The 26,578-nt window shown below is 40.6% G+C and overlaps 1 protein-coding gene across 1 annotated transcript in view; it reads left to right on the top strand.

Annotated features, from left to right (window-relative positions):
* DYNC1I1 (dynein, cytoplasmic 1, intermediate chain 1) overlaps positions 1-25,826 on the top strand; it is a 178,473-nt gene extending 152,647 nt beyond the window's left edge. Inside the window, exons 14-15 of the mRNA XM_009895365.1 lie at positions 5,772-5,897; positions 24,860-25,826. Coding sequence (XP_009893667.1) covers positions 5,772-5,897; positions 24,860-24,970 — 237 coding nt within the window. The 3' untranslated portion in view covers positions 24,971-25,826. The remainder of the gene's footprint in view (positions 1-5,771; positions 5,898-24,859) is intronic.
* The last annotated feature ends 752 nt before the right edge of the window (positions 25,827-26,578 follow it).

Here is a 26,578-nt window from a genome sequence, read left to right as displayed (position 1 = left end):
CTTCCCGCGCTCGGGAGGTGTTTGATGTTCCTGTGGGAGTCTTCGTTTCCCTTCGTGTTTAATCCTCTGCTCCAAATCCTGTGGGGACTGTAAGGTGCGAGGCCGCTACCAGCGCCTCCGGCCTGTCCGCAGCCCGGCCTGCCCCTGGGCCTCCCCTCCCCTCCCGCCTTTCTAAGGCGCTAGCAACTCCGCTCCGTTGGTTTTTTTTGTTTGTTTTTTTAAGCACAGGGCATCTCTCTCACATGTTAGTGGTGATTTTATACCCTCACCTTTTTTTTCCTCTTTAAAATTTGCCGTGAAACTTAAAGGCACGAACGCAAATGAAAAATAACCGGTTTTCTTTCCATTGCTATTAAAACTCAATAGCGGGGACCATTAGGGAGGAAATGTCACACCTTTGAGTTTCGCTGACGAGAAAGGATTAATCAGAGAGGTTTTTGCAAAGGTTGAGAATGGTAAATTCCGTAATTTTTAAAAAGCTGTTTTCTACACGTGCCAAGCATCCCTTTTCCCTCCTATTATTAAAGGGTTTAAGAAGTGCTGCAGACTTATATTAATACTATATTTTTCTGGATAGGAGTTTCCCCCAGAAATGGTTTTGAGAAAACCTGTCGTGTCGTTTGAGGTCAATCTTAGATGGCCAGCAATCAGTATTTAGCATGAATATTTTTCCACAGCTGAAGTCTTGCGTATTTTTACTTAATTTCATGTAAAATTAAGAACAAACAGACTATAAAAAAAATAGTAATTGGCAGTTTCTTTTTATTTCCAAAAAAAAAGAAAAAAAGAGCAAAGAGCAAGTGGCAGTATTTCCCCCCCCCCCCCCGCACCCTCTTTTTTTCGGTTTTTTTTTTTTTTTTTGTTTTTTTTTTTTTTTTATATTACTAAAGAAGAAAAAGCAAGGGGCAGTTTTTCCCCCCCCCCCGTACACCCTACTTTTTACGATTTTTTTTTTTTTTTAAGATTAGTTTGATCATTAATATGCCTTTCACATAAACATGCTGTACATTTCAGCCAGAGTAAAATACGGGCACAGTTTATGGCTTCTAGTGAGTGGTGCTTGCCATAAATAAGCATGGACAGGTAAGAGGAACCAGCACCGGGCGCTGCATTGTCAAGGGGAGCAGTGAGGCCTTTTGAAGTGCTCTGAGCAGGAAGCAGCGCAGCCTTTTTAATTAGAGCACATACAGCTGGAGGATATACAGGAGGAGTCTCCTCAGAATTTATTTTGGGAAGGGAGGGACATATCCTTCAGGTGTTCTCATTAATGCAGGCTTAAACACAGAGCATAAAACCCAGCATTTTAAGAAGAAAAAAAAAAATAACCCTTTCCCTCCAAATACCAGGGCTGAAATCCTACTCTGCTTGAAATCAACTGATGTTTTGCCATTTATCTCAATGAGACCATAATTTCTTTCCAAAAAATTTGTATGGACCGCTTGATCCCATTCCCATCAATAACAAGGCTGTACGTAGAAAACTGCTGATACATTTTCAGTGTGTTTATATATAAATACATAGGAACATCAGAAAAAAAAAATTAATTTCAAGCTTGATCTTGCTTTTCTTCTGCGTGCAAGGCCACTCCTGATTTCACAAATGATTTCCATTCTGAGAGGTCAAAATCAGCTCCCATGTAAGGATCAGACGAATTATTTCTGTGGTATCCAAGATTTGTAATTTTAAGAGAATTAAATTTGCATCTCTGGAGGCAGAAATACCATTTTGTTTCCTTACTGAGCACTGATGAAACAGATAAAAAAAATCTGTAGAAATTATAAACCGGCAAATTCTGAATAGATGTGAGGTTTTGTTATGTGGGAGAAGCAGCAAAAGTACCAGTGAAAGAACTGTAAGCAGTTCTTTTAAACATGTAACTGAAAGTGATCGTTGTTTGCTTTTACCCTCTATCTGGTAGGTCATAATTAGTTTATAATTTTCAAGATTTCTGTAAGTGATTACGCAGTTTAAGTCTGCACTGCTATTTGCTAAGAAAAAGTCCTTGTCAGCACTTTTGCCTTTGTAATAAGAAATTTTGAAGAACCTATTTTTTAGATCATTATTACTTTTAGATGCCAGATACGTGATGCCAAAGCGTTCGTGAAGACAGTAGAAAACGACAGGTATATTAATGTGTTTAACTGCTAACTATTGATAAAAATCTCTGTGTAAGAACTAGATATGATTGTTATTAATGAGACCTGGTTTTGTTTAATTTGGGAAATAAGCCACATTATTATTTAGGTATTATTTTGTAAATCAATTAAGAAAATACCTGGGTTTAGTTACAATACACTGCCTTCAAATTGTTGAACTGTAACAGTTTCCACTAATGTTACTCCCCATATCTATTAAAAACATTTCTCCCAAGAGCTAGATGCTTCCTGATCAAAATAGCTAAAAGCATTTGACTGTACCATGGATTAAATCAATCTAATTGTTCTTAAAATCTCAGTGTAAAGTAACAAGGGTATTTGTGTGCTTCATGTTGATCTGTGGATGCCAGAAATTGTTTTTGTAATAGCAGTGAAAATCATCACGTTTTATTTTATATTTGATAAATGATTATTAAAAATACCCTTAAAAAGCAAAAAATCCTTTCTTAGTCCTTCATTCTTTAGCAAACTGAGTATTATTTTTATAGATCAGAATAGCAAGGTTTGCAGATAGTGTCAGGAAAACAAATGCCTACTTCTTAACTATGTTTCCATAACATTTCTTTTGTGATCAAGATTGGAGAAGGTCTCTAGGTTATTGATGAGTCTTATTTATCTATGAACTAATATTAAACTGACTTGCAAAATTGCTTATTTCAGCTGTGTTATATCACAGTCCAATGTTTGTTGGGTTTTTTTGCATGCTGTATCTTAGCTTTGAAAGTGTGAAGATGGTGTCTATTTCTAGAAACAGATAATAGATGTATTTGCAAGCAAGTTTTGACACTGCATAAGCAATAAAAGTAAAAAAATAAATAGTATATTCTTATTATGCAGGATTTCTGACTGTATCTTGTTTAATCTGTTACCTGTTAAAATCTCATTTCAAAATTGTTAAAAACCTGAAAAGCACCAACTTCAGAGAATTTATAAAGTATTTCAAATGTGATTTTAAAAACATAATGCTGCCATTATAAAATAAACTCTTATCTTTGAAATCTAAAATAGGCATGTGTAATTTAACCTATCACTACTGAGAGCAGACAAATCTATTTTAAGATACTATGGTTTGACTATATTTCTCTCTGTATCACTGGAGAAAAGGCTTTTTATTTAGATTTTTAAAGACTTTCATTATTGCTTTTTATTTTGTTAGATAGCTTTGTGGAATAGTAACAGGATTTTACAAAACCATCGGACTTTGAAAAAAAGCATGGGTTGTGTCTTGTGTCTGCGGCATGCATGCTGCTTGTTTTTATGTGGAACACTGAAAGAATGCTGTATTAACAAAAAAAAAAAACCAGCTCTAGAGTTATTATTTCAGCCTTCTGAAAGATTTTGTGAAAATTCAGTGCCTTAAATATACACTGTGTATATTTGTATATGAAACAAATATCTTTGATCTACAGTGTTTTGAGAAACATAGCTGGTTAGTGGATTAGTCCTCTAAAATGTGGCATTTAGTTGTTGTTTGAAGAAACCCATTTCCAAATGTTACAGAATTAATTTTGGCTGGAATTAAAATAGCACTTTTTTTTTTTTTTTTTTAAAGAAATCAGTGATCACAGGAATAAAACTTGCTTGTTTTCTACTGTGATTTTTGTCATGGATCGATGACCCCATGTCAGATTTAGGCCCTTGATTCTCGCCCACTAAGCAGTAACAGGCTTGGGGCGAGGAGTTAGAGCGTGCCAGCTTTTTTGGGTAATACTGCCTTGGACAGGACCTAGGCCTTGCACAATGGGGAGATGAGTCCAGTAGCTTATTTGCATTTGAATGACTTCTTAAGGGGGGTGGTATCTGCTTTCTGATTGCTATCCAGCATTATTTCTACATCATTTTGCAAACAAAATCCTCTTGCATTTCACATGTGGGGCTGAGGACGCTACCGTGGAGCCCTTTGTGGGGGTGACGCTTTAGCTTGGCAGGCTGGAGGTGCCAGTTTGGTTTCGCAGCCTTGTGTCAGGGTCGGGGAGGAGGAGGAGGAGGAGCGGGGAGTCTCCAGGGGAGAGGGGCAAGGCAAGCAGCCCTGCTTCCCAGTCCTTGTCCTGCTGCTGGCGTGGCTGTGCACACGCTGTGGCTGTAACGAGAGTCTCGGGAAGTCTGCACTCATCTTGTGGGACACACTGAAGGCATTAGAGCTGAGGAGAAGAAGATTGGCATAGGAACTATACAATGTTTGTTTTAAAATTATTTTTCTCCTGGATCTTTGGACCTATCTCACAACTACAATATAAAGCTACAGCCAGAGAACCCAGATGAAGTCAGCAAAATACTGTTTTTGTTAATCTTGTCAATTTGTCAATGTTCAGACCAGGCTTTCATGCCACCTTCAAGCTGCTTTCTCCCTGCTTCTGCTGCATCGTGCTGACAGTAAGGATAGGAGTACCTGTCAATCCTCCAGAGGTAGCCCAGACCGGTTCCTGTCCAACTACCTCTTCTTGCCTGGACAGCTCTCCAATTCCATGTCCATTTGTAGACACTCCCTTGTCCCTATCTCACTATGTCACCAAGACCTGTTCCCACAGATGGATCTGGTGGAGGAGCTGTTTTTGCAGCTATCCTATCCTGTTTGCCCTGACCTAAAAAGCATTAAAGCTAAAAAGCCTTACTTGGAAGACCGTCATGCCAAGCTAGACGGCTCTGTGCTCAGGCAGGTTCTCCTGCTAAAGGCAGCTGGGTGGAGCATTAGCAGACTTGCAGGTTACCGTCATTTGTCTTATGAGGTGACCTAAATCAACTGAGTGATCTACTTATCTGGGACAAACACCCACACGGTTCCTTCCTCCTGCAGCATCTTTTGATGCCCTCATTCCAGCGTAGATTACAAATACTTCTCCTAAGATCGTATTCATTGCTTTATTCATCCCACGCATTAACCAGAATCTTTATGTATTCTTCTGGATCACCCGTTAAGTTGGTTGACTTGGGGCGGGGAGGGGGACTGGAAATTAGGCAGCATCCAGGTGTATTTAAAGCAGAAGTCATCTCCTGGGGATGTAAAAGAGAATTGTGGGAATATATTGTAGGAGTTCCTAAATGTCAGCTCAGCTGTTCTCACTTCTGACATGTCCTTGCTCTGAAGTGATTAGCTCAGGACTTCTCTGACATAATACCTAAGTTTCGGCCTCTGCATCTAGCCACAAAGGTGAGTATGGATTTAAAGGATGCGTCAGCATGAATACAGGGATGTGTCTGCCAACAGTCAGGTTATCTGGGCGCAAGTCAGAGGCCAGAAGCCAGGGCTGGTCTGAAGTCAAGTTCTCTCGGTTGGTTCTTGGTCATAAGTCAGTGACTTTTGAGAAAGAAGCAGATGTGGTTTTGCATGTCTCTGAGGTTAAGGGGAAAAAACTGTTTCATTTACTGCCCTTTACTGTGGAAAAGTCTTCCCTGCTCATTCCAAGCAATCTCGTACTCTTTCCTCTTTTTAGCACATGTGATCGAAGAAACAATGAACCCTTTTTTTTCCTCCCTCCTCCGATGAGGGTTGTATGTTACTTCCAGCAATGCTAAGGGACTTGTGACTCATCCAGCTAAGCACGACATTCGAAACTGACCCCCGGGTTTGCAGGCAGCGTGATTTGATTGTCCTTCCTGTTCCTATTCTTTTGACAGGTTCCCACAGCCAGCGTCACCATAGAAGGAGCTTCTGCCCTCAACCGTGTCCGCTGGGCCCAGGCTGGGAAGGAGGTAGCAGTTGGTGATTCGGAAGGTCGCATATGGATCTATGATGTTGGAGAGGTATTATTACCGTTTGGGGTTTTTTTAAAGCTCGGCTCCTGGAGAATGCCACATCCATGTTTGAGAAAAGGTCGTGTATTGTAACACATGAGTAGGACACCTCCAAAAAAACAAGCCAGATTTCTTTCAGTGGAGTCCCTGTTGATTTTGGGTTGCCAGCAGTGTGTTAGTCATAAAGCTACCTTGCAAAAGAGTTAACTATTTAAAGGTTCATGAGAGAAGTCTTTTTGAAAGTTTTCAGTGTTTTTAAAACATTTTTTTAATGGTTCTGTGGGTGCAGTTGGAAAAAATTACAAAGGAACATAAAGAGGAAAACAGAGGTCCAAAAAGAGTCTGTGTTGTTCTGAAGTTGGTCCTGAAGGGTTCACCCTTTATCCTCCAGTGTCTCTTATTTCGTGACTGGCTTAATGCTGTAGATTTTTCTCAGCATGACGTGTACAGAACACGTCTGTTCTTTTAGTACTGAACAATGCTGAATATGTCTGAATATGTGCAAAAGTACTAACAGGAGGATATGAGAGGTGTCATTGTGGAGGATGGTAGGTGCTTGTGTGATAAAAGAGTATGCAGGTACTGAGAAATAGCAGGATGCGTATTCGGTGTCTAAGGCTGCTCTCAATTCACCCTGCTACATCTTATAAAAACTATCTAAACTGCAGTGTGTTTGGCACTGATGGAATCTGCCTCTTTGTTGATGAATACGGTATAAAGTGTTCTGTCAGCATTACAATCCTTTGGAAGAGTTAAGGGTGAATCTCTGAGCAATCAGCTTTTATGTAGAGAATTTGTTTTCCATCATTATCTGTGATAGGATACTGAGATATCCATCTCTACACAGTAGGGAAACATTATAGAATACATACAGAATTATCTGTAACTCTCATAAAGTGATTTTATGGCCCATAGCAAAATTGCTTGTGCATGACTCATATTTTTGGATTGCATTCACTTGTGCAGGAGTTGCCTTTCCTCACAAATGTTTGCTGAAACTTCTTGCCGTATTGTTAGCATAATTTCTAAGTTGTCTAAGGTTACTGTGTTCAGATTTCCACTATGGCACTGGCAGGTCAGGCTGTTTTTATTTATTTTTCATTTTTGCATGACTGTTCCGAAAAGGTGTTTTTTCTGTCTTCCAAGTGATATGACACGCTATGGAAATGTCTTTGATGACAGTGCAGTCTGATCTTGTCTGGGAGTCTAGACGAGCTGTAGAAATGTCTCTTTTTGCATATCATACAGCAAATCATTCATAGGATTGTTTATCCCTGCAAGCTCTCACTCAGGAGAAAATAGATTTAGTGTTCTATGCAGAAGAAGTAATATTTAAGTTTTTGGCCTTTCCTCTGTATAATCAGACTTCAACTTGCAAAATGAGTCACAGTGATACACTCAGATCAGAAAGAAAGACGGGCTTCTATTACTTGAGAAGGTATAAAGAAAAGAGAGTAATTCAACAGTATTCATTTGTGTGAGTCCAGATCAGTGTTACGTAAAGTGTTCTGCTTCACGGATGTTGCATGCCCTGCCCGTGCAGAGCCCCAGCATCTCCAGCTCAGCTCCATGCATACTTATGCAAACAGATGGATGTCCATCCACGTGGCTGCTGACAGGTCATGGGACATTGCCACCCCTCCTCCTCCTCCGTAATGAATGAGGGAGCTCATTAATTTGTTGCCTGGTTTACTTTGGCAGTATCAGTCTCTGCAGTAATTCCTGTACCAAATTCAGGAGAGGTGGGCTGTGCTGCAACAGCTTCGGCTACTACCAGGGCTGCTGTCTTGTTAGTGGCTTTCTCTGGTTTAAAAAAGAAGGGTGCTCATATAATCTCTAGCACAACTCTTCTCACTATAAAGCCGTAAGTGAGGTGCAGGTATACTTTGCAGCTCAAGAGGTTGGAACTGAGGGCTTCTAACAGCCTCTTTGGTCACTAACCCTCTGTGCCAGTCCATAAAGAGCTCTCTGATGAGTTATTCTGTGCTTAGCTGTCCTCAGGCATGACGCACGGGAGATTCACAGCATGCATATGCACTGTTGGAAGTGTCTGGCAGAAACAAGGCGCTCTCTTTACTTCAGTGTGCAGACACCAGCCAGTTCCTTGGCTCAGCTGGGGTCCTCCTTTGACTGTCTTTTTTGTATGGGTTTGATTCTCAGATATGACGGGGCTGGTCTGGCAGTTTAAAGGGGGCAGTCCCTCTGCCTCTGCCAGCGTGCCATCCCTAGCCATATCCCTTATTGCCCAATTTTTGTGCCGGTAGCAGTGCTCATCACCTCCCACATTGTGGGGAGATAGATCAGCAGATAGATATTTTGATGTTGTTGTTGTTTTGTTGTCCTTGGGGTATTTTTCTCCACGAACTGAGTCAGTGTGAGAGTAGATGAGTGAGCACGTGGCTGAGGGCAAGGGGCTGTGAGCTGGACTGTGCAGCACCTAGCTTTCGTATTTGACCCGGCAGTATTGCAAAGCCTGACACTCAGCTGCAACTGTTGACCTTTCAGCAATAGCACTCAACCCGTCTCCTACAGCATCAGCTTCTGAAAAGGCCTCATCACTGGAAGAACTCATCCCTGCCTGACTGATAACTCAGTAGCAGCCACTTATTTGAAGGTGCATATCTCTGATTTGGGAAGATGGGTGTGATTACTCGCATTAGAAAGTCAGCAGGCCACTTTATGGAGACCCTAAATACACTTGCCAAAAACATTAATGCTCCACTTACTTATTCTGCACCCTTTTTAAAACCTTCCTTTTCTCATGACTGTTCCAAGTATCACAATAGATCAGCTGTAAAATCATAAAACATTGGTTCTATCAGAAAGAGATGTGATTATATTTGTATTATAATAAAGCACAGTGTCTTTGAATTTCACGTTACTTTATAAGCAATTTTTCTTCCCTGTTTGAATAGACAAAATTGACTCCATGAATTTTGGAGCAGAAAACATCAGGATATCAAATGATTAAGGAAAAAAAAATTAAGTGATAGGACTTTTTACTCTGGTGATTCATCACAGGAACTATTCCAGAGAACAGTAAAGTTTACTGCTGCTATTAACCCATATGGTGTAAAGAGAAAACATTATATGGCCTAAGTGAAAATGAGGCCTAACCTTTTATCCTTTGTGAAGGCAAGGAGTGCGACATCAGGCCTGTTTTGCTTGTGTAAGCATTTAGGATTTGGCCCTTTTTGGTATGTTATCCAGTCATAGTCTTTATGACACTGGAAATGGCAGAAGCATGAAGAACGTGGCAGGGTCCATGACCAGGGAGTTAAAAATAAAGGTGATGTTTTCAGTTGGGCTATATGATGTTATCTCCTTAGAGTACGTACTTTTAGTTGTTTGATTTCAGCATCGTGTCTGAAAATAACTGAACACATTTATTTTCACAGTGAGGGGTCTATTTTCTCCTCAATGCGTGTGCTTTATGCCCATTAGCATTAATGGGAGTTATACACACACTTCCAGGGGAGAGGAGACTTAAATATTCCATATAGATGCGCTCTTGTGGATCAGTAACCACTGATTTAAAGAACGTGAATTATAAAATGAAATAAAAACCCAAACAAACACACAAAAATCTGATTGTTTCAGCGTGGTGGGATCTTAAACCTATATAACTTAACCAGAGAATATAACCAGTCATTGTAAATACACTTTACTCTCTGTAAGATCAAAATATTCAAACCTTTGGTGGTCTAGTAGTTGAGATATTATTATTGTGATAGTATGTATAATGTACTTTACCTTCTGTGGTCTTACAGCTTATTTACGGGGAGCAAGTTTTCTGTATGGTAGAAGTTGATTTTAACAGAACATGGACCGCTGACTATAGATTTATTCACATGTCCAGATGATTGATAGTTAGACCTAACTGCATGTCTCTTTTGTAGATATATTTTCTAGAAAGCTTGCTCCCATTGTGCATGCTTCAGTGATGTTACACAGTTGCCGCTGTCATAAATATTCTTTAACAACCGTGTTTGTTGCTTACCTGGCTTATTGAGAATGCCCCTTGCGCCTTTGGTTGTGAAAGAAGCAGCTTCTCATCCAGCTTCCATTATTTTTTTTTTCCCATTAATCTCTTCCAGGTCATATTCTGCTTGCACTGTGAGTAAATAGATATAAACTGTAAATCAATGATTTATTATTTGATTGTAATAAAATGTAAAGTAAATTTGCAACACAGGATTGGAGAGTTTGAAGCTGTAATCACAAGGAGCTTATTACTGTACATTATTTTGTTAAACTAGTTACAGGACAAAGTATTGCATCTGTTTGGCCATCTTTCAGACAGTTGATTCTAGTCATGCTTTTAACGGGAGACTAGCATTACAGGTGGAACTCGAGGAAAAGTAAGAAAAGGTCTTTCTGTAGACCATCCAGGAAAGCTGGCTCTGCGAAAGAAAGCAGTTACCTGGGATTCTTTACACAGTTATTACCTCTGTCCTCATTTCGTTGCAATGAAATCAGAACCATATTGATGTTTTTGTGACTTCGTCAGGTTTCAGAGTTAGTATCTGCTTAAACCCTTTTAGGGCTGCTGGGTTAGGTTGTTTGTGTACTTCCCCATTTGCTCCATGATGGGTGTTAATCCCGTCTCTCATTTTCAAGTACATGACCAGGGAGGGAGGATCTGGCAACTGCCTGAAGTATGTGGGTCAAGTGGTACAGTAAGGAATATTCCACTGGTGCCTATAAAATAATTTCCTTTGATTTCAGCAGCCTTTAACAGCTGCTCTGAGATTCTCAGGGTTCTAGACAAAGAGAAATGCATCTTTATTACCAACTCTCACATTTCAGCATGGCTATTGAGTCACTTAGTTTTTTCTGGGTAGAGTGGGGTAGGTTTGGTACTTTGTACTCCTACTTGAGATCCCTGTGTTTCACTATAGATTTCAAACAGAAAAGAAATCCAGTACCTCTTTCATGCAGGTAAAAACTACTGTAGCCCAGAGTGAGAAATATGGAACTAGGTTTTGTGTCATGTAGTTATCCAGGTAGATTTTCCAGTAGGTTTACTTTTGCTATCATAAAGCTCCTGTAGAGCATATATTGAGTTAGGAAATGTTTTCACCACAAAAGCAGAGTTGAAACTCGCCATAAAATATTTTATTTTAAAATGTGTGTTGAGTTACAAGTATTCTTGGAACACAGATAAGTGGCTCACACATGTATCGTGAAGGCAAATTTAAGCAATAATAAGGGGTTGTGCTTACAACCCAGTTTTATTCAAAAGCATTCAAAGATCAAGTAAGATACGGTGGTTACAACAACATGCACAATCCAGGCATAAAGGATAATTAAATGTATTGTGATGCAGTGCCTGAATTTCACCATTGATATTTTTGCTAGGGAGGTTGGAACACTGGCCTCGGAAAATTTTAAAAGCATGTTTTAACAAAGCAGAATCTCTTAAGAGTTGTTGGAAAATGTAAAGAGCTAAGGTTTTGATTTGTTTCCCCTCTGCCCCCAGTTTTATAATGTTCAGTCTTGAGAGACTTCTAAAACTAGAAGCTCTTAGAGATGACAAAAAGAAAAAAAAGAGAGAATGACAGCATACTAGGAACTCCAGCTTTTTACTTGAATAATATCTGAAATATTGAACAGAACAAGCTCTTCATCCCTCATCATTTCAATTTTGACTGATATAGCAAGTATTGACAAAAGGATTTTTGAAGTAGGTTAAATAAGAACTCCCTAATGAAAAAAATGCACTAGTTTGAAATCAGTCAATTTAATTACTGTGTTTTATGAAGGCCATTACCCATTGCTGATTACTAGGGTGATAAAATCTTTAAGCTTTGGTAGCCTCCATAGGGGGTGAGCCGATCTAAGTAGAGCAAAGTCCAGTCATTATCACCCTAAATACTTGTGTTTCTCATTACAATATTCATTACTTTAGGTTACTGTGAATGCTTTTAGGTCTTTATGTAAGCACTGGTTTATTCTCCTGTAGAAAAACAATGTTGTTATGTTGACAAGTTAAAACCAAGCATTTATATGCTTTTACAGTTTAAAGCGAGGCTTGGCTACATCCAGGCATAGAAATGCATACGCTTACGCCTGTGAGTACCCCTATATGCTCCTATTCATGGCTGTGTGCTCAATGGTACAGTCGTACTAGTCTGATAAGAAATGGAAAAGGATATGAGTTACCTTGTTCTTTCAGTCTGTTTTGTTACTTAAATAAGCTGGAATGGAGGCTTGTGTTCCTAATAACAACCTTTATGAAGGAAGTGCTTTTCATGAGGGAAAACCAGGCCACCATCTAACAAATCTGACTTACCCAGGGCTGGTTGCTGAGGGTTGGAGCTTTTTATCTCCAGCGCCAGTCTAGGGCCTTCCTTTTCCTTTTCCCTCCCACCTCTTGCACATCATGTGGCATCACTGCCACTCTGCCCTTCTCAGTCACCTTCATCATGGCCTTCTGACTCACAAAGCAGCTTCACAAAACTGATGTTATTTAAAAGATGACCTCAAAGTCATTTCCCCTCTTGTTTCAAAATGTGTGTTTTTTAAAAGAACACTTGAAAAGTATCAGGGAGAGATGTGGATGTGGGCTACTGGGAGAGGAGAGTAGCCTGTAGAAAGAGGCTGAAGAACTTGGTGTGACTAGCGAAGGAATTCTGAGCCTGGTGGCAATATAGGTGGTTCATGTACTTACAGAGACAGGAGTGCTTGGGGCCAGAGGGGGAGAACTAGTGACGCTGAGGACACGCTGCCACTAGGGCATGTGGCTGCAAGCTGGCCACGTGTTCATTTAAGTCAAAAAATAGAAGAATATTTTTAACTATCAGACTGCTGAAATTCCAGAGCGGGTAGGGACAGTGGGACGAACAGCCTCTCGAAGTGGAGCCTGTCAACAGGATTTTGTGATGTGCTTGTGTGTGATACAGCAGCGTGTCGCACCTGGCGTATAGGGTCACTCTCCTGCCTATGCCATGATGTATGCTTGATCTTGGTACCAACAGTTTCTTCTGTTTTGCTATGTATATAAATGAACATGAAATTCCACTTTCATTTTACTACCAGAATATTACTTGTTAAAACTAAAGGAGGAAGTACCAGATAGATAGTTAATGAAGATACCCTTTCTCTCATTTGTTGATTAGACAGTGGAATTAAATGGGCATTAGTGAAAAAAGACAGAAAAGGGGGGGGGAGTGGGGGTGTTAAATAGATGTCCTAAAAATTCAATTGATTCTTTATCCTTACCTTCCAGTTGCTTATGATTAAATATTTCAGTAGTTCTCCAGAGTTAGCTTACTAGCTCCCTGGAGAATTTCATGGGGTAAGAAGACAGGAGTTTCCAATATGATACAAATATCATTCATAAGAATTCCTCAACTCCTCATCATATGAAATAAAAAAGCTTAAGAAAACCAGTCAACCAACCAACAAAAATCTGGCTCCAGTCCTTTTTATTCATTTGCACACTACTTTTAAAGCTGACGTATGTTTCCTTTTCCCTTGCAAAGGCCCAGATCCTCCCCCTGCAGAGAGGATCAGAGAGAACAAGCCACATGTGACAGGAGTTAATCATGTAGCTTAATGCACTATTAGAAGGCACTCGGATAACGAAGTGATGAGAGCGGCAGAAGAGAAGCTGTAAGAGATCATTCCCTTTCTGCGCAGTAAAGCCTGCAGGAGGGGGAGAAGGGAGAGCTGTATGTGACCATCTTCCTGCTGGTATTTTCCCGCTGAGCTGGGAAACACTGTGAAGGGCAAGAGAGAAAGGAGAAAGGCAGGCTCCAGATCGGACATACCAGTCCATCCCTGAACGTCTAGCACATCGGCACTACCGGTGGCTTCACTACTAGCTCCTCAGTTACTGCTTCTCCTGAAAACCTTTCAAGAGGCATAGCAGAAAAGATCATCTGGGTCCAGGCTTTCCATGGTAGTTGTAGGTGAGGCAGTGGAAGCTGAGCAAGTGCTTTAGTTGGTCTGCCCCGTCCTGACCCTGTGTCCTGGAAGACCGGTGGGGGACAGAGCCAAAGTCAGTGCATGTTAATAGTGTCACGGAGTATATATTTTAAATTATCTAGTTAGTCTGTTGGGTGGTATTTTCTCTGAAAGTTTTTGCCCCCTTTCTGATGTAAAAAGAAGTGTTACCAAAAAATGTTCGTAGCTTTAAGTAGCAAAGAGTATGAAAGGGGAACAGTACCAAATGCAAAATTTAGTTTAAGCTCAGTTTGTGTGCAGCAGTTTGCAAATTTCATTGAAATTCATGTGTTATCATTGTGGTGTTAAAACACTTCTGAAATGAGAGCTGCTTTGTATAATTAATTTTCCTCATGATGCTTCTGTGGTTTCAATCTGTCACATCCAGTAGCCATTTTCCTTTTGAGAATCCTTAACTATGTTTTCAATCTTTTTTTATGGTTTGCAAAATGGTCTGTATTTTGAACATGAAAAAATGTTGAATTTGTGACTTGGACAGTAATGGTTAAACCTAAGATATCAATTGAGGATAACTCTGGGCCTTAATACATCCTATTTGGTGGCTAAAATTCCATATTCAGTTCATATTTAATTTAAATGTGAAATGTATCCTCCAGTGCCTAGAGTGATGGAAAAGTCTGTCTGAAATGAAAAAAAAAAAAAAAAAACACAACACCAAACCAACTTAAAAAACAGCAAAGCAAAAACCTCCGCTATTTCATGGATGAGCTTTTGCACATAATGGAATGTATGCAACATCTCAGGGAAGGCAGCAGCTCTCCTGCAAACCAAAATCTTTGAGCAGTTCATAAACTACTTTTGGTAAGACTCTGTTTGCCAACTAGGAGCCAGAAAGCCGTGGCAAAAGTCCCTTATAGTTCCTGTTCTGCCAGATTTCCTGACATGAATCATGGTGTGGACATGGCCGCCTTGGTTTGGAAAGGAAGCAAGCTGAGCAGAAGACACCATGATTTATTTCTTCCCTGAGGCGATAGTCCTTCACTCAGCTGAACTTCCAGGGAGGCACCTTTGGCAGTGCAGCTACCCCACAGGCTGAAGCTCTAGTATTTCAAGTAAAAACAATGGGACGGTTCTTCCAATCAATGTAGTTGTCACTAAAAAAAATGTAGATATTGGAAAGAACAATGGGTTGAAGGCTCCTTACCTTGTAGTTTTGATCCATTTGGTATTTTTAGGCTTTCTAGGGCAATGGTGAGAACTGATAACATAATTTGGTAGAGGAGGAATTCTCCTGATCCCTTAGCTCCAAGCATTTAAGTGTCCTGAAACTCATGCAAAAAATTACGTGAGTTTTCAATGACACTGAGAAATGGCAACCAAAGCAGGACTGAGATCCCCATGGGAGACGAATGGCAGGCAGTGTGCCTCACTGTTTTTCTTAATCAACCTGTAAATTGATGGCATTACAGAAGTGGTGGAAAGGTAGGAACTGCAAGAACTTTGCTGCTTAAGGCAACACCTCTTTTGAAGCAAAATTGTTAGCTTTTATCAAGCATGGCAGATGTTCCTTCTGCTCCCGTAGCTGATTAATTATATTAAATCTCTTTTATTTCCAAGGACTTAAACGGGCCAATAGTCTCTGCCGTTCAAAGTATCCTTTGATGAGATCCGTAGGAGAGGATCCCCACAACGTGACTGGTGAAAGTACTCTGGTGTGCTTAAGAACAGGCTATAAGCTTATAGCTTAACATTTGTATTTTAAAAATAAGAGGTGATCTAAGGAAACAGAAGTAATCTAAGTTTCAACTTTCAGTCATCTCTTTCAAGATGACTGGTGATTACTCAATAGTTTATCCTCTGTAGTCTATATCAAGTGCAGGATTTTGATACACTAATTGAGGGACACATAATCTGATAGCTTGGACATCATTCTTTCTGGTTAATTCAGGAGAGCCTGGGCCAACTCTGATATAGGTGGAACTGTAGCATTGTCTACAATTAAAGATACTTTCCACTTCCTTGTCTTCTTTTCCATATGCCCTATTAAGTTTTAATCCTTCAGGCTGAAGTTTTCCATAATTGGTGTTTGCTTCCAGCACAGGTTTTGTTGTTTCGTACTTTTTTTTTTTTTTTTTAAGATTAAAGACAGTATCATAATGCAAAATGAATAACATGCTCAAATTGAGGGAGTTAAGCTTTAACTCTGACATTTCCTATCTTTGAAGTGTTACAGTCTGCAGCCTTAATGTTCTGTTAACATGCATTTGTGTGTCATGTATGTATAATTTATGGACTACGCTTTAGTCTGTTCTCCTGTTAGACTGGCATCGAGATGACTGCTGCAGACAAAGAGGGCTAAGTTTAGAAAAGAATTAATGGGCATTCAAATGCTTGAGTTCCTATGTAGGCCCTTTATACAGTGTATCTTTGCACATTACATATAAATTATTAAAATAACACCATTGTTTGCTTGGTATTCAAAACATAATTTACCATTAACTATGTAACAATTCAGCAGCTACTGTTCTCCTTAGGAGAAAAAGTTGAAGTTTGCTGAAAATGGATTCAGTTTCTGTTTGAGATTAAGCTCTTTTTTGGTCATATAAGCTAATATTTTGTCTTCCTTTTACTATGGCAGCAGTAGTTAAATCAGACCCTGCTGGTGAATTGCAAAGAAATAAATCACAACAGACATTAATCTAGATGAGGGCTAAGTAATTAACTTCATAGAAGGGTGGTGTATACTGTGTCTGTGACACTAGACTGACTGCTGTGCATAGAATAAATGCAGTATTTAGGCTGCCTATGGTATTCCACCCCTTCAATTAAGTAAACAAATATATATAGAGCTACTCTGGAGTGTATCCTTTGTGGTCTAAACACTGTATCTTATTAAAATCATCTGCATGCAGTATGTGGGGTTTGAGTTCCTGCCAGTGGTTTCATCCATTGTTAACAGTGATGCTCGGCTCTCCCAAGAGTTAAATACAGTGGTACTATAGTTATGTGAAAAGGGTGCTCTTGGTTACTTTGGTGGCCATTTCATTGCATATTACCTCCCACTTTGTTTCCATCCATGTGTGTGGCATAGGGTGTTGCCTGGAAAAATATAGGCTTTTTCAGGGGGAAAAAAAAAAAAATCCATATAGGTTGAGAAAAATATCAAAGGCGGTCTGTAATTGATTCTGGGGGGCAAGACCAGGGCCAGAATAGGTGCATGCCTGCCTGCTCTATGTGTGCGTATCAAGATATTTAATATTTACATTTATATATCTGTTTTCACCTCAATGATAGTGATAAAACATCTGTTGAACTCTGGAAGATAGGATCAGTTGCTTAAAGTGGAACTATAGTTCTTGGTTTTCATTTGTAAGTATTACGATCCTCATTCTGCCAGTGCTCTCTTTTACCCAGAAAATTAGACTAATTGTCCAGTCTACTTTTTAGGAAACATCAAGCTGAAGTAGTAATATTTTATAGTTGTTACAAATATTTTTACCTACAATGTCATAACTGCATTCAGATGTTAATCCATTGTACAAAGTATTTGCAGCTGATTTCTTTTCAATACAGCACTTAATTTTAGAGGGTGATATGGACTATGTAGGTCGACAAAAATTCTGCTTAGAGAAAATAGCTAAAATGATAGTTGCCTGAAGCTATGTTTATTTGATGATGCTATTAAATTGAAAGAATATAAAAATGGTGATAAACCACATACACAAATAACTTAGTGTGAAGTCTGACATTTTAGTCATTAAAGTTAGCTTACCAGACTTGCTGTTTTCCGCAAACTCAAATTAATCTGTATATTTTCTAAGCTTTAATTAGCTATCTCTTCAAAGAGTGTTTAACTTGCCGTCCTCAAAATTTATAATAGCAACAGAGTATTTTAGAAATGAGAGGAACATTAATTTTCATATAGTTTTTATTTTCCCTTCTGGATATGAAATTTTTTTGCAAATACGACTGTGTTGAAGTGGGGACAAGTAAACAGGATTGCCTCAAATAAGATCAGCCTTTGCCTCCAAAGAGCAACAAACCCAAATGCAACTAATAAAAGATGCGTGTTAATGGGAAGGTTTCTGATCTCTAGGACCATGGCGACTAGCTAGAGAAACCTGTCAACTTAGATCAGAACAAAGCTTTCTATATACAAAAATAAGAAACATTGTACTTCTACAAAATGTGTTTGAATGGGTCGCAGATTTTTGACTTGGGAACCACTGTCACCCTTAGAGTGTGTCTTGGACCACCATGCAGGCTCGTCTGCAAACGTCTAATTGAAAACAGTGTGTGGCAATATAGTTGCACAGGCCTGCTGCAGACCACATACTTTGGCAGATCGTTCCAAGTCGTGGTGTAACGGTTCATTTTCAGATTCTCCTTTTACACCTGTGTCCACGGGATGTGTGTGTTAGAAGCATTATAGACCCTTCTGGTTGGAAAAATTCAGCCCTTCAGAACAACCCCGCAGTCAGAGACAACACTGAGGAAGTTCTTCCCACGGCTATTTTTGCTTTGAGGCATCTGAACTCTAGGTGGAGATGAAAAATAATGTGATTATTAACCTGGTGATTGGGATTGCATGATACTTTCACCAGTGGTCAGCGCTGCAGGTTATGAACCAGTGTCTCAGTGACAGTTAGACTGACCCATGAGGTACAGTCATTAGAAGGAAATGCGGTGAGTTGAACATGGATGACTGTGCTCCCTTTGAGCCTATGGGACACTGGTTCCTCCAAAGTCGAGGCTGCTGCTGCTGAAATTGCGTTTTATCTCCTTCTCGGGAGGGTCCCCAGCCCTCAGAGGAGAGCTGTTGTGGACAAGAGCATGGAGGGATGAAGGCAGGAAGAGTTTGTCTGCTACCATCCCAAAGATTTACAGGCTCCAGGGAAGGCGAGGAGCCAGGAATAAAGTGAAATATCCTCAATGAATAATTCATTTGCTGGAAAGTGGTTTTTCAGGGAAGCTGAAGCTATACAGAGATTTGGACAAATTGAGCTGAAACACTCTCAGCCATAAAAAAGATGGATAGGAGGGAATTTACGAAAATCTTGAAATATGTTGAAATATCTTATTTCAACCTTCTGGGTAGATTCCTTTAAAAGGCACATTCAAAGCTTTTTTTTTGTCTCAAAATCATTCCTTTTTCTTTTCTTTTTTTTAATACACCTAATTTAAAAGAAATAATGTTACTAGAAGGTGTTAAATGATCTGAAAATGAAAAGAAATTTATGTTGATTTGTGTCTTCAGGCATTGGGGTTTTTTTGTTGCCTTTCTGCTTGCTTGGGGAGCCCAGCACTACCTGACAGAAATGGTAGCATCAAGAGTTGTCTGGTCAGAGCATCTCCTTTTCCTGAGTTCTGCCTTAACAGTTTTAAGAGCAGCAGTGTTCAGTGAAGTTGCTAATAGCACAGTTTCTGGGAAAACATGAGAAATACAGTTTATGTTTGTAAGATCTCTCATGTATGGATTGAAAGATCTGCACACAGAAGACATCTCTACCTTGATGAGAAGATGGAGGAGGCTGTTCCTGGTGAAACTCAGGTTCATGCTGCTACCTGTGACTAGCTGGCCTGGCGAGCCTCGGGGGGAGAAGGCTCTGTTACTGTCTTACCAGATGCACGTAAACCATCTCCTTGGTCAGAACTAGCGTCAAGGCGGGCACGTGTTTGTGCTTCAGGGCTGGAGACCTCGCAGGTGACTGAAGCACTTGGCTAGAGTGATCACCAAAGAAACGCAGAGGAGCTTCAGAAGGTTCAAAAACCCAAGGGCTCTGTGATGGCACTGTGAGATACAGTTTTGTGCACTGTATAAATCACATAGAATTGTGACACACTGTCAAGGCAAAGCCAGGTGCTTGTCAGGAAGATCCTGGTGGTCATTTCCCTTGGATCTGGTCATTTTATTCTTTATCTACAGAGGTGAATAGGCACAAGTTGGAACAATCTTACCTTTAAACTTGACAAGCCTTGTTGCCTCAAAGTCTGCTGTAATCCCATGACTCTGAAAAATGAGCATGGAGGACCCACTGTGGTTGACCTGTGTGGCCCAGCTAGACAAATCCCTTCTTTCCAAATCTAGATGTTGTTTAGATCCTCTCCAGTCTTGAAAGCACAGCTCAACACATTATCACCCAAAAAAAGAAGAGAGTGAGAATGATACTAAAGGAAAGGGGCTTCTAGCTGGTCAGGAACCAGCCACCTCTGGCAGATGGGAAGGAGAAGAACAAGAGGACAGGGAGATCTCGGCTCCTTACTTAAAATCCTTTTGCTGTTGCATCCCATCATCTCACTTTCTCGGCCCTTTGTATTCTGTTCTGTGCAGTCAAGAGTTGCCTTCCCTTGGTATATGTACATATGGTGGACCGGGGAAGCACAGGCTGGGAAAGATTCACGTAGGTATAGTGTTATTTATCTGTAATAAGATAAACTGATAACTGTAACACCTCACAGGAATAGGCAGAAATCTATTTAGTGTTACTGTCTGGAGGCTGCCCTGGGCTTGCTGAAATTACCAGTCCACCTATCTGGTGCTTAATATTAATTGTGGCTGCTGCATATCAGCCCTCGTGTGCAGCACACAGCCAGTCTCAATCTGGAGGCTCATCTGAGCTCACTTTTCAGGGGGTTCTGAGGACTGGCTGGGAAGTGCTGCCCAGGGAGGCTTTCCTTTTCCAGCCACAGTATTTGTGCTGCCCTGTTCAGCCAGGAGGAGCTTGCTGGAGAGTGCTCTTTTTTTTATCCAAAATCTGCTTATCTAAAATCATAGTAATGGAGGTGGTGGAAAAATTAATTCTGAGCGTTTACATCATGTAAATCAGTTTTTTAATATCAGCAAGAAAAACAGTTTGTGAACTATTTTAAATGACAAAATCTTAAATGTGTCTAGTGTTTAGTGTCTTTGTTATTTGTTATATGTTATTGATCATGTAGGAAGCACTTAAGTACTCGTAGACATTGAATGCTTCTGAAAGAATATGTTATGACAGTGAACTGGGGGAGGAGTTCTACCTTCCTATCTTATACCTTCACTCAATTAAAGATGGGTCACCATCCTAAAATCTTGAGAAGATGTTTTCCTATACTAAATTCTCATTCCTGTAACCAGCTGAGCATGTGTAACTTTGCAAGCAGAAGCGGGTTTATTTGGATCCCTAAACTTGTAGTCACACTTGCAGCCTGAACTCTTTTGATATTTTAAAAGCCAGACAGAAGACAAAAGTACCCATCTTCCAGCAGCTTAACAGACAATGTTTGGCTAAAGTCACCACCTTGCTTTGAAAAAAACTCATTTGCCACATTAGGATTATTATCTGATGCAGTCCAAATGTACAGTGGTATTTAAGTTAAAGCAGTGTGAATAATTCAGTCAATTAATTAGGCGCAAGTAGCGCTTACCTTCCATTGCGAAAGGATCAAAGGAGAGCACTTAATAGCATTTATGTGCTTGTTCTGCTCCATACCTTAGTGTCACTTCATTCAAATAACCTTCTGACCCAAATGTTAATATAAGTTATGATATTAAGTTACTATGCCGTGGTGAACATTTCTACCCTGTGTCGACGTCATGACTGCTGGGACTCAACACGTGCTGCTTCGTAGTAACTGGAAGTGGACAGAAAAATGGCAAAAATGCCAACCAAGTGAGGAACACTCAGATAGCTCTAAACCTCTGCCCTTCCTCTATGGAGTATCTCCTTCATAGGAGGTGGTGGAAGAAGTATCATGTCTTCCAACCTTGCCCTGGTATTTACAGTAAAAACTTGTGCAGTGAAGCTGAAAGGGTGATTCCACAGGTAGACCCAGTCCTCCAACACTTGTGGGTGTCAGTGTGCCTGGCTGAAGGAACTTGAATGACTGGAAGGGGAGCATTAGTTCAGATAAGAATTTGAATCTGAGTTTGTGGATGCTTTTGTTTTTACTTGTGGTCTTTTGCTGTATAACTATTGTGGTTTGGTATTAGGGCCTTCACAGAAAGGGGGATGAATAAAAGTCAATTTTTCCTTTGACTTCATTATTGCCAAGGTTTCCCTCTGCATCCCTGAGGAATTTATATTAGAGAGGTTTATTCTACTAACAGTCTATTAGCAGGATTGGCCCCTCATTGAAAGCATGATGCAGTGCATGAGATTAAATAAGGTAAAATAAGACAAAGTTTTAAGTAATTAGGTTGTGTGTGGTCACTGAATGTTTTCATCTCTGTGCTAAAGGTATTCACTTCAATCATTAACTGTTTTGTGAACTGAGTCATTAGAAATGGCCCAGGTCTTGCTACCACTGTCAGCTAACAGTAATGCATGTAACACATACATTTGTGGGGAGTCTCTTCAGGTTTGAGATACCAAGTTGTTTAAATAGGCTGGACTCCGATTTTATTTGTCTGTGGCCATGCTGTGGAGTAAAGGAAATTAAATTATCTCAATGTCATAAATATATTTCATTTTTTTTCTTTACAATGACTTATTGTCTTCTTCAGCCGTTTAATACAACGTAGTGCTGTTTAGGACTTAAAAGGACTGAGAGAAATGAGACTTTAATAAATTCATGAAGTCCTTTGCCTAGGATATTGTTCCACTTTAATGATTTTACTACTTGAAGTAAGTGAGGCTCATTTCATGTTTTCATTCAAGAGTTTGATAAATGATAGTGCCGTACACATCACAAGAAATAAAATCTTTTAGGACACAAGCCATAGTACCAGGGAAATTGCTGCACAGCTGGGTTTGGTCATGTCTGTGATAGAAGGATCTCTGCGCTGTCCCTCAACTTACCATACAGTAGCTTGTAGAGGTGTGTGGCTGTCACCAAACCTGCGCTACGGGTACCTGTGCTACCTGTGTGTTGGTGCCCTCACCTCCATTCTGGTGTTAGATTTCCTTCTGCTGAAGGTTTTTGAAAGAACAGAGCTGTCTTTCAGAGAAAGACCATAACAGATGCACATCTGTGCAGGTGAGCGTGAGAGACAGCTGTCTCAAATGGTTTACTCCTGTAACTCTGGTCTCTGTTCCCAGGAAAAATAAACGAGAAAATCACAAAAAGTGGAAGACAAAGAAGGGAAACCCAGAGAGTGCAGTGACACCTATTACTGAGGGCCAAGATGGCTTTCACGCAGATTGCATTTCCCAGTCTGTAGCCCCAGTAAATGCTGAATTGTACTATATTCAGTGTTTTAACAGGCAAAAAAATCAACTTGTACACCAGCCCTTCATAATGTAACTGAGTCACTCATATATGCACTATATAGGGGAAGCTTTAAAACACATGCCACATTTTTCCCCAGCATACTGGATGTAGAGGCAAAGCTAGATACAGAATAGTTGAAAAGCTCATCAAGGCCCATGAGGTACGGAGGAGATATTTAGACCCAGTATTGCAAATTCCCATCCGTACAATTAATACTGAACTTGCAGCAATGTACATGGAGCTTTCACACATTGTTAATGTTCGGCATGTACACAAGTCCTTTCCCTAGCTGGGCTTGCTGGTTCATGTAATAGATCCTTTTCTTAGTCTCCAGTTGTATGTGTCGCTGTTGGGATGTAAAGAGAGGAGAATAATTTGACTGTATTCCGGTACAGTGTACCATACAGCCTCGTGTGCACCTATAATCCACTGGTGCCAAAGGGACATATAGTTAGCCAGCCATCTGCGTGGCAGTTCTGGTGGTGTTTTAAAAGAAGTGAGTCAGTACAGATGGAATATTGGGTGCCACAAACTGGATTAGATAAGGTCATACTCATTCTTTAGTCTAAAGGCATCCATTTGCTAAAGCGGACAGCAATTTATTACGTGCCCCATAGTTTCCTAACAGTTGCCTTCTTCAGTACCAAGCACCTCATAATATCTTGAAATAGTTATTTTTTCATGTTGTATTCAGGACATGAGCACAGGGCTTCAAGAGGGCAGTAAAACTGTGCATGGTTCATCTGGATGCTTGTTGCTGTTTTCTGGAATTTGAGTTAATGAAAACAAAGTTTGAGAAAACTGCTTTTTTTTTTTTTTTTGGTAATTATCTCAATCCCAGCTTGCATTATCTTCTAGAAATTGCAGTGTTGGATCCAGCTGGAAACAACTGCAGTATTATTTTGCTATAGCACTAAAGCGTTTTGCCTGGAAGTTTAGCTATTTAGATTACACGTCCCTCTTGAAGCCTAATGTTCAAGAGCTCTTCATTAGAAACATCAATGGTATTAAATGGAAATGGATCTTGCATGATGATATAAAAAATCAGACCAGTAATGCAGTATCCCGTTGGTATAACATTGCCGTTATAATGTATTTCTTGTAATTGTGAGTTCCTTAACATAGCGGAGGGTAACTAAAATAACACGATATATTTATTTTACTACTAAGAGCTCTAATGAACTTCAGGAAAATAGTTTCAATACAGTGTTGTAAAAGCTCTGCTACCTTGCGCACATTGACCTCGGTCCTGCAAGCAATTACCCTTGGGCACAGCCTCGCTGCCTTCAAATGGCCGGCTCACGTGTGGGAAGTTCAATATACGTGTGTATACTTGTAGAGGTCAAGGCCTCGCCTGAGCTTGGAAAATCCGAAATATTTTAACCAAAGGGTAGATTTTGCAACAGCACTCCAGCAAGAAACTTTACCTTAAAATCACGCGGATAAAAATGGCCGGCTCACGTGTGGGAAGTTCAACATACGTGTGTATACTTGTAGAGGTCAAGGCCTCGCCTGAGCTTGGAAAATCCGAAATATTTTAACCAAAGGGTAGATTTTGCAACAGCACTCCAGCAAGAAACTTTACCTTAAAATCATGCAGATAAAGCTTTTTGCTCTGCTGCTGACTGTAAAAGCTCCTGCCAGCCGGTACTGACTAGGAAGCTGCCAGATTTGTCCTGGGAACTCAGCAGGACTTTACGGCATAACCAACCCGGGACGGGCTGGTGAGGCCCGTGCCTCTGTCCTTCACCGTGCACCACCACACTGGTTGTGATAGGAGCTCTCCTCAAAGGAGGCGCCTCAATTTTGGGTCAGAGAGATAACCGGCCTCCCCCGGCGCTCTCTTAATTCCCTGTCGGTTTCTCCCCCAGCTGGCTGTTCCGCACAACGATGAATGGACCCGCTTCGCTCGGACCCTGGTGGAAATCCGCGCCAACCGGGCAGACAGCGAAGAGGAAGGTGCGGTGGAGCTATCGGCCTAGAGGAGGAGAAGGAGCAGCGCCCGCTGTTGCCAGAACAGCAGCTTTCCCCCCGCCGAGTACGCCGGTGTTCAGTGTCAGAGTCAGTCTTGCTGTGGCTTTTGATGCCAGTGTACGTGCCAGTATCGCTCAAAGCATTCCGTATTAATCACGCTGCTTTACACAAGGCTGAAAATATCCAGAGCATTTTCATACTTTATATTTCTGTCTGAAAAGTAAGAAAGAAAAGACAAATCAACCCTTTATGGGTTTAGTTGTTGCCTTTTAACTACTTAGTAGCTGTATTTAATAGCTAGGAACCCCTGGTTAAACTTGTGCTCACATTGCCCTTCTGGCGTAGTCCTATTAAATCCATATGAAGCCAGATATGATTATGTGCAGCTGTGGTGTGCTTCACTGTATGGGACTGGGCCAAAGACTTTAGATGTGGTGTTTCACATGGTGACTTACATTATGAATGGATGTACTATATGAAAGTTGCTGCTCCTTATTTATTGCGGTGTGCTGCATGGAACATATTTATTTGAAAGCATTAAAATAAACGATCCTAAAGCATGTGCATAATGAGAGAACTGCATTGTCTGTGTGCTGCTGTAGAGGTTACATTAAAGTCCGCATAACAATTACAGTACATCAGTTGTGCTTAAGATGTAAGATCTATAAAGGTTGGCTTGAGTGGGTGGAATGAGTTTCCTTTCCTTTTTTTTAAGATGCCTATTATTTCTAGGCACTTTAACTATATTTCAAATACAGTTGGTCACTGATACTTGTCATGCAAGTTAACACTAACAGTCTGACAAAGGGTTGTGGTTCCCGAGTATGACACTGGTATTGCCAATAAAATGTATCAAGCCCGTTCTCTCGCAGCGTGGTTAATCTTTCCTTGCCAGCAGTGCTCGGCGTGTTCATTACCGGCCACTGGGGAAAATGTGACTGCCCTGACTCGCGGAATGCTCATGCAGCTGCTATGTAAATAGGTACCTTCGGCTACGGGGACTGCCCAGGAATGGACGTGCATGCATCAGATCCTGCTACAGATTTTATGGGAGCAGACACTAATCCATGTCAGCTTCTAGGCTTGATTATTATTTCTTTTTTAATTTTTTCCCTCCATTGCTAGCTGTGCGCACTTGCTTGCACACACAGAGCAGCACCGTGCTGCCATATGCACTAAAAGAAAAGGAATAGGAAAGACAAGGCCTCCTCAGACTGTCTTGAGAGACAGGTTGGGACGGGACAAATGAATATTCTCCTTTATGACAAACTCTTGTGGCTTGACCAAAGAAATAGGGTGCGGACTGATCTTGTCGAGTGCTGTGGCCCAGCACGTTGGTGAATGCTAACCTCGGTGGTGAGGCTGATAGTTACATTTGCATCACATTATGCTGAGCCAGAGCACAGCTCTGACACCTGAAGAGTGGTTCACACTCACTCGGGCAGGCAGGTGAGCCATTACAGCAAGAAAAGTCGGGCAGCAACAAAGATTTGGTACCTAAGTTTGCAGTGTCTCGTTTTTGGGCAGTCATTAAGAAATATTTCATGTAATGCTCTTCAGAGCTGTGGTCAAACCCAGAACCACTGGGAAGTCTCTGCACTGCTAAAAGGCAGAGT

Source organism: Charadrius vociferus, unplaced genomic scaffold (genome assembly GCF_000708025.1).
Source record: "Charadrius vociferus isolate BGI_N301 unplaced genomic scaffold, ASM70802v2 scaffold31, whole genome shotgun sequence".
Lineage (NCBI taxonomy): Eukaryota > Metazoa > Chordata > Aves > Charadriiformes > Charadriidae > Charadrius > Charadrius vociferus.
Note: the sequence above shows the minus strand (reverse complement) of the source record. Positions and strands in the feature narration are given on the sequence as shown.